Genomic DNA, 12,600 nt, shown 5'->3' with positions numbered 1-12,600 from the left:
TCACGCAAACCTTTCTCTATAGTTCATGTCGATTTAGTTTCAGTGAGACATCTGTTGTAGATTGAAAATTACACATTTGAATAGTAAATAATATGAAGGTGGTTTCAAGACGTGATTATTATTGTATAAATTCTGAACCCCTTTTCTGAAAATATTAGAAAATCTTCAAGCACACAATTCTTTACAAGATAACTATATGTCATGACAATTCTGTTACAACTGTTTATTCGGGATAAGATGCTCAGCATGTCCTTTTTAGTATTCTCTTGAGATTCAAAATTTTAGTTATGTCTCTGAGGTGAATAAACAGTCACTTGTACATTGTGGAAAAATAGCCAAGTCACAGATTTCTCATAATAGTAAAGGATTCTGTATTTCTCATCCAGTCAAAGTAAAGCCTGCATACACTGGAATCACAGCTCATGAGCAGAAAGGGGCTGACAGCTGGGAAGCATGCTGCTATGATTACAGTCATGTTCACAAGGAACCGGCTGGGCTGATCAAAAAGAGCCAGAAGAATTTGAAAGATGGAGGAAAGAGTAGAAAAGTAGAAAAAGGTGCTCCCCGGGAGAAGGATGGTTTTAGTAGCTCTGGACACAGGGGAAGATCTGGAGGAGGCGTTGGTTCTACAAATCTGCTGGACCTGCTGCTTATGTCTGTACAGGATGAGAACCACGGAGCCGCCGGCCCAGAGTGTGAGCCCCAAACTTAAAACATCAGGGAACAACAGCAATGCTGCATACAAGGCGTCTCTGGTTTTTCTATTCTTCTGGTCAGTAAGAATAGTAGAACAGCAACCATAATCTCTTTCCTCTGTGATGTTATTGTCACTGCATTTGCCAGTTATATAGATAGGAAAAATGACATTTACCAGCATTTGCAGGATCCAACACAGGAAGATAGAGGGAACGGTGTACTTAGAAGCTGTTACTTTCAGCGCTGCCCACCTGGAGTTCCAGGGACTGATTGTGATCACCTGAAAGACACTCGAGAGGCAGATGCTACCGATGGGCACTCCCCTCCCCACTCTGTGCAGAAAGAAGAGAAGTTTGCAGCCAAAATCACTGTGGATCTGCTTCCACCCAAACATTGCCACTGAGTGTGGAACCCCTTTAGAGAGGAGGACCAAGGGGTTGGCCACAATCAGGTGCTTAAGGATCAAGTCTGTGGACCTTAACCTGTAACCCATGAAGTGAAGGATGATATAACTGCAAAGGAGTGAGAAATTCCCCAGGAGTCCAACCACAGTCCGTGTTAAGATGATCGTGCCTATTACGAAAAAGATGACGGCCATCCTCTCAGTTCACAGTCACTGGTATTGTGAGTTAGAATGTCTGCATGGGAATATTAGGCGTGGGCTACATGCATTGTGTCAACTGAAATCCAATATTCTCCACTTAGCAATAGTTCCCACTTGGAAATATTTGCTTCTTGTGTTTCTGTTAGCAGCAGCCTTTAAAGGGTTCCATATATAACATTTAAGGAGAACTAATATGTTAAATTAATCACTGAAGATACTTATGTGATCACATCTTCATGCTTCACAAATTTATTAGGCAGGAACTGAAGGGACTTTAGTTATACAGAGGAGTGTAACCTACCCCCAAATACCCCCAGACAGGTAAAGTATTTGCCAAACCTGCTTCTTAGTGCAGAGTGAGGACTGAATCCCATTGGGCTGCTCAAGGCAGTGGTTTAAGGAACCCCCCAGGTGCATAAATGATTAAGACTCTGCCTTCCATCGCAGAGGGTCCAGGTTAAATCCCTGGTCCAGGATCTAAGATCTCATGAACTTTGATGCACAGCCAAAACAAAAAAAGAGAGTGCACTGATCACCAGCCATGTCAAACAGCTAGTTAGTTGCAGGCATATAATAAACCAGATCTATATTTGATTATAATTTCACAACATTTCTGTTTGTAGACCTGTGGTATTTTTAAATTTTCAATTAACATGATTCCATTAATGTGTAAAGCTTTATTCCATGGAACCACATATTATGAATAAAATCTAAGCATCTTAACACATGAACATCACTGCTGGCAGTAGAATACAGCAGGAGCCTGCCTCAGGACAAGGCAATGTCATGAATGAGAATGATCCACTCTGAGGATGGCAACAGAAAGACTCTTTTGTTCCCGTGACAGAAACACAACTAAAATAGCGTCTATTATAGAAATGTTTGAATAATCATATGTAGGCAATAAACATTAGGGCATAAAACACTAGCATGTGATAAAACAGTTTAAGACAAAACAAAATTATTATTGTCCAATGATACACTGAATCAGTATGTTATTGTCTGAGCCCAGTGAATATATTAGCAATAAATTAATATTTGCAGTTGACATTAACATACAAGACACAGGCAAAATTTGGCACTTGCAAAGCATGGATTCTCGTGTCTCTCATAAACTGATGTATTAGATTTGCTAGAATGTCAACAAATTGGTGTTGGTGTCAGTTTCTGAAGTGATCACTTACCCAGAATCTTGATCTGCCTTTCTCTCACAGACTCTGCTGCTCAGAAGAAAGTACAACGAACATACCTTCCAGCTGCCAGGACAAGGGCTCAGTGGGATGGTCATTATACCCAGTATGTGTGTGGGAGGGAGGCAGCCAGATCCTGATAAATGGGTTTGAGACGCTGTCCTCCCCTCCCCTCCCATCAAAACTGCATTACCATTTCACCTGCAGCAGCTATGGGAGTGCAGGCTTGGGAGCTGAGAACATTTCTGGAAACTTTTCTCTCAGTTGTTAATTACTGGAAACAATTACAAGTTTCTAGTTAGCAGCCTTAGGAGACAACTGGCTGTACTTGACAGGTAATTTCTTTTCCATGATCCCTGAAGGGGATGGTCTCACGAGGAAGAAATGCTGAAATCACACACATTAGGGACTGACACAAACCATGTGCGTCCCGCTGGATTCTTCACTTCCCTGAGATGAGTCTCTGCCCTAATACTGGTACTTTCTTCACCTTCAACCATTGAATGAAACCGTCAAAGAAAGTATTGGTAAAGAAATGGAATGAGACAAAACACCTGGGAAATATATTCGAAGAGACAAAAGGAAAAGGAGGAACATCATCAAGAACTCATGATAGGAACCACCGGCACAACTTATATCAATTTAGACTCATTTTCATAATTCAATGCCAATTATTATGGAAATTTTGTAGGAAATATACTTTTTTTTATTGATCCCTGTGAAAAGAATTGGGTGCAGAAGAAATAAATAGAAAAAAGAGTGAGGGTTTGAAAACAGTTATAAATAAAAGCACGTAGATCTGATTGCTCGATTATTTTATCAAGTACTTAATTCAGGAGCATCCTGGAGAGGAAACAATATGCCACTAAAGCTCAGTGCATCAGTGCAAAATTAAAAGAACATCTGAAATGCAAGTAGGAGGCTTCACAAAAAGCAAACACACTGACAACTTGATCATGTACTTCTAGCGTCCAGAACTGTGAAAAACTGGGAAAACTATCTATGTTTAAACCTCCCAGGCTGTTGTATATGAAGGCAAACCTAAATGTAATAGAAACTGTAAGAGTCTGTCTGTTTGATCCTGGGACTTCCAAGGGTGATCCTGCAATTTATGTCAGAGAAAGTGTTGCCTATGTTCTCTTCTAGCAGTTTTATGGTGTCATGTCTTCTATTTAGCTCTTGGAGCCATGTGGAGTTTATTTTTGTGTATGGTGTGAGGGTGTGATTTGACTTCACGGATTTACATGAGGCTGTCCAGCTCCCAGAGAAGAGTTAGAAGAAATAACTTGAGAAAGAATGAAGAGATGGAGCCAAAGTGAAAACAATGCCCAGCTGTGGATGTGACTGGTGATGGAAGTAAAGTATGATGCTGCAAAGAACAATATTGTATAGGAACCTGGAATGTTAGATCCATGAATTGAGGTACACTGGAAGTGGTCAAATAGGAGATGGGAGGAGTGAACATTGACATTTTAGGAATCAGTGAACTAAAATGGGCTGGAACAGGCGAATTTAATTCAGATGACCATTATATGTACTACTATGTGCAAGAATCTCTTAGAAGAAATGGAGTAACCCTCATAGTTAACAAAAGATTCCAAAGCACAGTATTTGGGTGTAATCTCAAAAATGACAGAATGATCTCTGTTTGTCTCCAAGGCAAAGCATTCAATATCACAGTAATCCAGGTCAATGCCCCAACCATCAATGCTGAAGAAGCTCAAGTTGAATGGTTCAATGAAGATCTACAAGACCTTCTAGAACTAACACCAAAAAAGATGTCCTTTTTATCATAGGGGACTGGAATACAAGGGTAGGAAATCAAGAGATACCTGGAGTAACAGGCAACTTTGGCCTTGGAGTACAGAATGAAGCAGGGCAAAGGCTAACAAGAGTTTTGCCAAGAGAACACACTGTTCATAGCAAACACCCTCTTTCAACAACACAAGAGACAACTCTACACCAGATGGACCTCACCAGATGATCAACACCAAAATCAGATTGATTATATTCTTTGCAGCCAAAGATGGAGAGGCTCTATACAGTCAGCAAAAACAAGACCAGGAGCTGACTGTGGTTAAGGTCATGAACCCCTTATTGCCAAATTCAGACTGAAATTGAAGAAAGTAGGGGAAACCACTAACCATTCAGATATGACCTCAATCAAATCTGTTACAATTATACAGTGGAAGTGGCAAACAAGTTCAAGTGATTAGATCTGATAGACAGAGTGCCTGAAGAACTCTGGACAGAGGTTGGTGACATTGTACAGGAGGCTCTGTTCAAGACCACCACCAAGAAGAAGAAATGCAAAAAGACAAATGGTTGTCTAAGGAGGCCTTACAATTAGCTGAGAAAAAAAGGGATGAGAAAGGAAAAGGAGAAAAGCACAGATATACCCATCTGAATGCAGACTTCCAGGGAATATCAAGGAGAGATAAAAAGCCTTCCTCAGCTATCAATGCAAAGAAATAGAGGAAACCAATAGAATGAGAAAGGCTAGATATCTCTTCAAGAAAATTGGAGATACCGAGGGAACATTTCATGCAGAGATGGGCACAGTAAAGGACAGAAATGCTATGGACCTAACAGAAGCAGAAGATGTTAAGAAGAGGTGACAAGAATACACAGAAGACTATACAAAAAATCTCATGACCCAGATAACCACGATGGTGTAATCACTCACACTCACCTAGAGCCAGACATCCTGGAGTCTGAAGTCAAATGGGCCTTAAGAAGCATCAGAACCAAGAAAGCTAGTGGAGGTAATGGAATTCCAGATGAGCTATTGAGAGGGTAACAGGCAGGAAGGCCAGGGGTCTCCAAATGGAGGAAATAGGCTGCAAGTGCCAGACATTTTTGTCTCTCTTAAGAGGTAGGAGGAAACATCCTGGTGATATTTTTTTCCTTCTCTATAAAAATTTAAAAGGCAGTTTCTCTTAAAATGCTGTGTGCCATGATACCTGGTTTCACCTGAAGCTAACTATTCTCAAACCTTGAGTCAACCAATACATTTTCCTTATGGAAATGTTTGTCTCAAGCTATGTTAATGTACCCCAGACTCTGTCTTCAATCCGCAAGTGGCTCAGAACCTACTTGACAAACCAGTATGTTATACTCAGATATTGTTCCCCTAATCTATGTAAATGAAACTATTTGTATGGTAATCTGCCCTTCTACAAGATTCAAGTCAATCATTTTATGGCCTGGGATGAATTATCTGGTGCCAAGATTATCACAAAATGCAGTTTATGGATGAGGGGCCTGGTGCCATTCTGAGTTTTAAGACATTCCTTTCTTTTCACTAAAAGACTGCTAGTGACTATATAACATCCAGCTGAAGACTAGTGGGGGGGGGGGGTACTCTTTCTGCCCCCTTCTGATGCCTGTGTCAGAAGCTTTCTCTATCTCCCTTATACTTTAATAAAACTTATTACACAAAAGCTCTGAGTGATCCAGCCTCATCTCTGGCCCTGGATTGAATTAATCTCCTCTGGAGGCCAAGAATCCTGGGGTCTTATCATTCAGCAACAACCTATCACTATTTCAAGTCCTAAAAGATGACACTGTGAACATGTTGCACTCAATACGCCAGCAAATTTGGAAAACTCAGCAAGGCCACAGGACCGGAAAAGGTCTGTTTTCATTCCAATCACAAAGAAAGACAATGCCAAAGAGTGTTCAAACTACCACACTATTGCACTCATCTCACATGCTAGCAAAGTAATGATCAAAATTCTCCAAGCCAAGCTTCAACAGTATGTGAACCAAGAACTTCCAGATGTACAAGCTGGATTTAGAAAAGGCAGCAGAGCCAGAGATCAAATTACCAACATCCACTGGATCATCAAAAGAGCAAGAGAGTTCTAGAAAAACATCTACTTATGCCTTATTGGTTACAACAAAGCCTTTGTGTCGATTGCAATAAACTGTGGAAAATTATTCAAGAGATAAGAGTACCAGACCACCTGACCTGCCTGCTGTGAAATCTGCATGCAGGTCAAGAACTGTTAGAATGGACATGGAACCATGGACTAGTTCCAAATTGGGAAAGGAGTACGTCAAGGCTGTATATTGTTGCTCTGCTTATTTAACTTATATGCAGAGTACATCATGTGAAATGCCAGGCTGGATGAAGCACAAGCTGGTATCAAGATTGTTAGGAGAAATGTCAGCAACTTCAGATATGCAAATGACACCACCCTTATGTCAGAAAGTGAAGAGTAACTACAGAACCTCTGGATGAATGTGAAAGACGAGAGTGAAAAAACTGGCTTAAAACTCAAGATGTGAAACACAAAGATCATGGCATCTGGTCCCACATGTAAAATAGATGGGGAAACAATGGAAACTGTGACAGAATTTATTTCCTTGGTCTCCAAAATCACTGCAGATGGTCATGCAGCCATGAAATTAAAAAATGCTTGCTCCTTTGAAGACAAGTTATGATCAACTTAGATAGCATATTAAAAAGCAGAGATATTACTTTGCTGACAACAGTCCATCTAGTCAAGGCTATGGTTTTTCCTGTAATGTATGAATGTGAGAGTTGGACCACAAAAAACAGAGCACAGAAGAATTGATGCTTTTGAACTGTGGTGTTGGAGAGGACTCTTGAGAGTCCCTTGAAGTGCACAGAGATCAGACCAGTCAGTCCTAATGGAAATCAGTCCTGAATATTCACTGGAAGGCCTGATGCTGAAGCTGAAGCACCAATACTTTGGACACTTGATGAAGAATGGACTCATTGGAAAAGACCCTGATGCTGCGAAGGATTGAAGGCAGAAGGAGATGACAGGATGAGATGCTTGGATGGCATCACCGACTTGATGGACATGAGCTTGAGCAAGCTCTGGCAGTTGGTGCTGGACAGGAAAGCCTGGCATGCTGCAGTCCATGGGCCCACAAAGAGTTGGATGTGACTGAGCAACTGAACTGAACTAATTACATTGGGCCCACTGATACTGGGGAAAATTCCCTATCTTAAATAAACTCACCAGTAAAATCAAGGGACCCGAAAAATGCACTTGCCATGTAGTATAACATGACTACCCAGATGATGTCACATACATGGGAGGAAAACTGTTTATTATTTATATCATTATCAATATATTTTCAACACTATGAGCAATCTTTACCTCCCATGATGGTTTCTTACGAGGAACAAGCTAGTATAAGGGGATATGCCTTCACAAATTTTAGTGGTCTTATCTTTTGTCTGATTCCTTGTGACCCCATGGATTGCACCGTGGCAGACTCCCCTGTCCATCACCAACTCCTGGAGCTTACTCAAACTGATGTCCATAGAGTCGTGATGCCATCCAACCATCTCAACCTCTGTCGTCCCCTTCTCCTCCTGCCTTCAATCCTTCCCAGCATAATGGTCTTTTCAAATGAGTCAGTTCTTCTCATCATGGGCCAAAATATTGGGGTTTCAGCCAGCATCAGTTCTTCCAATGAATATTCAGGATGGATTTGCTTTAGGATAAACTGGTTGGATCTCCTTGCAGTCTAAGGAAGTCTCAAGAGTTTTCTTCAACACCACAGCTCAAAAGCATCAATTCTTCAGTGCTCAGCTTTCTTTACATTCAAATTTCACATCCATACATGACTACTAGAAAAAGCATAGCCTTGACTAGACAGACCTTTGTTGGCAATGTGATGTCTCTGCTTTTTAATATGCTGTCTAGGTTGGTCATAACTTTATTTCCAAGGAGCAAGCGTCTCTTAATTTCATGGCTGCAGTGATATTGGAGTCCCCCAAAATAAAGTCTCTCACTGTTTCCATAAGTTATGATGAACTAGTCAGCATATTAAAAAGCAGAGACATTACTTTGCCAACAAAGGTCCATCTTGTCAAGGCTATGGTTTTTCCAGTAGTCATATATTTATGTGAGAGTTGGACTATAATGAAAGCTGAGCACAGAAGAATTGATTCTTTTGAACTGTGGTGTTAGAGAAGACTCTTGAGAGTCCCATGGCCTGCACAGAGATCCAACCAGTCCATCCTAAAGGAAATCAGTCCTGAATATTCATTGGAAGGACTGATGTTCAACCTGAAACTCCAATATTATGGCCACCTGATGTGAAGAGCTGACTCATTGGAAAAGACCCTGATGCTGGGAAAGACTGAAGGTGGGAGGAGAAGGGGATGACAGAGGATGAGACGTTGGATGGATGGCATCACCGACTCACTGGACATGAGTTTGGGTAAACTCTGGGAGTTGGTGATGGACAGGGAGGCCTGGTATACTGCAGTTCATAGGGTCGCAAAGAGTCAGACACGAGTGAGTGACTGAATTGAACTAAACTGAATCAAAAACCTCCCAGAAAACAATGTGCAGGACCTGAGGGTATTACATGTGATCCTATTAAACATTTTAAAAAATAACATCTATCCTTCTTAAACTATTCCCAAAAATTGAAGAGGAGGGAAACACTCTTAAATTTATTATATCAGACTATCTCTACACTGATATCAGTACTATAATGAGACATTACAGAAAAATACAGATCACTTTCTTAATGAATATGGTTGAGAAAATTTTCAAGAAAATATTAGCAGACAGAATTCAACAATCTATAAAGGTTATCATAAATGATTATCATGTAGCATTTTTCCAGAGATGCAAGGATGGTTAAAAATCCACAAATCAGTCCACTTGATACACCACATTAAAAAAAGGAAGAGAAGCACAAGATTGTGTCAGTAGATGTAGAAAAAGCATCGAAAAAGTCTAACATCCATTCATGGTACATACTCTCAGAAAAATGGGCATAGAGAAAATACATCTCAACATAATAAAGGCCATTTATGACAAATCCACAGAGGTGGATATCTGAAAGCTCTTTCCTCTAAAATCAGGCCCAAGAGAAGGATGCTCACTCTTGCCAGTCTGGTTTAACAGTGTGGAGGTCCTAGCCACAGCATTTGGACAAAAATATAATAAGAGACATCCAACACCTAAGAGAAGAAATAACACTGTCACTACTATAGAGAAATGATACTTTATATAGAAAACCCTAATATCTCCACCAGAAAACTAACTAATGAATTCAGTACACACACACACACACAATGGAATATTTCTCACCTCTTAAGAATAAAGTTTTGCTGCTTCTAACATAGATCGACCTGGATATCATTCTGTTTAGTGAATTAAGACAGACAGAGAAAGACAAATACTGTATATTATCACCTGACATACGCAATCTAAAACTAGTACAAATGGATGAAAATAATGGAGTAGAAAAAGACTCTTGCACATAGAGAATAAACTAGTGTTTACCAGTGGGGAGACAAAGTGGGAAGGGGCAAGACAGAATAAAGATTAAGAAGTACACCCTACTATGTATAAAATAAATAAACTACAAGAACATACCTTACAGCACAGGGAATATAGCCAATAGCTCATAATAGCTTTAAAGAAAGTATAACCTATATACTGAACCACAATGTTGTACCTCTGCCACTACTATAATACTATAAATCAACTATAATTCAATGAAAAACTTAACATAAAAGAAGAGTTCTACATTATGATATGTGGTTGTAATGGCAGTCATATTACAATATTTACATGCAACAAATTACCAAATCTTACACTTTAAATTTACACAATGTTATATGTCAAATATATTTCAGTTTAAAAAATCTGCTGAAATATAGTTTTCTTTCAGTGTGTTTTTATTGTACTTCACTTCAAACTGCTCATTTCTACATGAAAATATTTTAATGTTCTAATCTCCCTGCAGGACTCTTTCTAATAAATACTGCCATCTCTCTTAACAATGTTAACTATAAACTTGTAACTGGCTACCAAACTCTTACCAGATTTTACCTTCGAGTGCTAACCAGGGAATTCTTTACTCTGTGAGAACATTAATTTCTTCAGTTTTATTTCTGATGACTGTACACACTAGACCATTTTCTGGTATACTTTTATGTATAATTACATACCTACTTCATTTCTGGGAAATTCGTTTTGTTAGACTGAAAGTGACACATTTGAACACTTTATAATATGCATATCATTTCAAGACTTGTTGTTTATTGCATAAATCTGAACTCCTTTTCTACAAGAAAATTTCATTGATATATTCATATTTCATGACAATATATTTCAATTGGTCTTTATATTGAAGAAAATGCTTGCCATGTCTGGTATAATACAATCTTGAGATTCAAAATTTAAATTAGGATTCTGAGGGTGAATAAATGAACTGGCAATGGATAATTACAGGAATAAATAAAATTCACACTTTCCTCATAATAGTAGAGAACTTTGCATTTCTAATCCAGGCCAAATAGGGTCTGTGTACACTGGAGTTATGGCTCATGAGCACAAAGGGGCTGACAGTTCGGAAGCAAGCTGCTGTGATTATACTCATGTCCACAAGGAACTGTCTGGGCTGATCAAAAAGAGCCAAAAGAACTTGACAGATGGAGGAAAGAATATAAAAGTAGACAAAGGTGCTCCCGAGGAGAAGGATGGATTTAGTAGCTCTGGACTCAGGGGAGGACCTGGAGGAGGCATCGGTCCTACGAATGTGCTGGACCTGCTGCTTATGTCTGTACAGGATGAGAACCATGGAGCTGCTGGCCCAGAACGTGAGCCCCAAACATAAAACATCAGGGAATAATAGCAATGCTGCATACATGGCGTCATCAGTTTTGTCAGTAACAATAGAAATACAATAGCCAAAATCTCTTTCCTCGGTGATGTTTTTGTCACTCAATTTGCCAGTAATATTGAAAGGAAAAATGACATTTACCAGCATCTGCAGGATCCAACACAGGAAAATAGAGAGAACCACGTACTTGGGAGCTGTTACTTTCAGCGCTGCCCACCTGGAGTTCCAGGGACTGATCATGATCACCTGAAAGACACTCAAGAGGCAGATGCTACTGATGGACACTCCCCTCCCCACTCTGTGCAGAAAGAAGAGAAGTTTGCAGCCAACATCACTGCGGATATGCTTTGACCCAAAGACTGCCATTGTCTGGGGGACCCCTTTAGAGAGGAGGACCAAGGATTTGGCCACAATCAGGTGCTTAAGGATCAAATCTGTGGACCTTAACCTGTAATCCATGAAGTCAAGGATGATATAACTGCAAAGGAGTGAGAAATTCCCCAGAATTCCAACCACGGTCTGTGTTAAGATGATCATGCCTATTATGAAAAAGCTGTTGGCCATCCTTTCAGCTCACAGTCACTGGTACTTGTGAGTTAGAATGTCCTGTGTGGGAATATGAGGCATGGCTTACATGACTCGTGTCAACTGAAATCCAAATTTCTCCATTTAACAATAGTTCCCACTTGGAAATATTTGCTTCTTGTGTTTCTGTTACCAGCAGCCTTTAAAGGGTTCCATGTATAATATTTAAAGAGAACTAATATGTAAAATTAATCACTGAAGATACTCATGTGATCACATCTTCATTCTTCACAAATTTATTAGGCAGGAACTGAAGGGACCTTAGTTATACAGAGGAGTGTTACCTACCCCCAGACAGGTTAAGTATTTGTCAAACCTGCTTCTTAGTGCAGAGTGAGGACTGAATCCCGTTGGGCTACTCAAGACAGTGGTTTGAGGAACCTCCCAGGTGCTTAAATGATTAAGACCCTGCCTTCGACCACAGAGGGTCCAAGTTCAATCCCTGGTCCGTGATCTAAGATCTCATGAACTTTGATGCACGGCCAAAACAAAAAAAGGGAGTGCACTGATAACCAGCCATACCAAACAACTAGTTAGTTGCAGGCATATAATAAACCAGATCTGTACTGGATTTTGATTTCACAGCTTTTCTCTTTGTAGACCTGTGGTATCTTTTAATTTTCAATTAACATGATACCATTTATTTGTAAAGCTTTATTCTATGGAACCACTTATTATGAATAAAATCTTAGCATCTTAACACATGAACATCACTGCTGGCAGTAGAATAAAGCAGGAGCCTGCCTCAGGACAAGGCAATGTCATGAATGAGAATACTTCACTGTGAGGATGGCAACAGAAAGACTCTTTTGTTCCCATGACAGAAACACAACTAAAATAGCGTCTATTATAGAAATGTTTGAATAATCATATGTAGGCAATAAACATTAG

General features: G+C 39.8%; 2 protein-coding genes across 2 annotated transcripts; both read right to left on the bottom strand.

Moving 5' to 3' along the window:
* Positions 1 to 340: 340 nt before the first annotated feature.
* On the bottom strand, positions 341 to 1,294 carry LOC122420660 (vomeronasal type-1 receptor 4-like). Its single transcript, XM_043436048.1, has one exon. The coding sequence runs from the start codon at positions 1,292 to 1,294 to the stop codon at positions 341 to 343; it is 954 nt and encodes a 317-aa protein (XP_043291983.1).
* Positions 1,295 to 10,746: 9,452 nt separating this feature from the next.
* LOC122420661 (vomeronasal type-1 receptor 4-like) lies at positions 10,747 to 11,688 on the bottom strand. The gene has a single exon (XM_043436050.1). It carries the CDS (start codon positions 11,686 to 11,688, stop codon positions 10,747 to 10,749), a length of 942 nt encoding a protein of 313 aa, XP_043291985.1.
* Between the last annotated feature and the right edge of the window lie 912 nt (positions 11,689 to 12,600).

This window comes from Cervus canadensis, chromosome 18 (genome assembly GCF_019320065.1).
Source record: "Cervus canadensis isolate Bull #8, Minnesota chromosome 18, ASM1932006v1, whole genome shotgun sequence".
Taxonomy (NCBI): domain Eukaryota; kingdom Metazoa; phylum Chordata; class Mammalia; order Artiodactyla; family Cervidae; genus Cervus; species Cervus canadensis.
The sequence above is the reverse complement of the archived record's forward strand: the minus strand, read 5'-3'. Positions and strand labels throughout refer to the sequence as shown.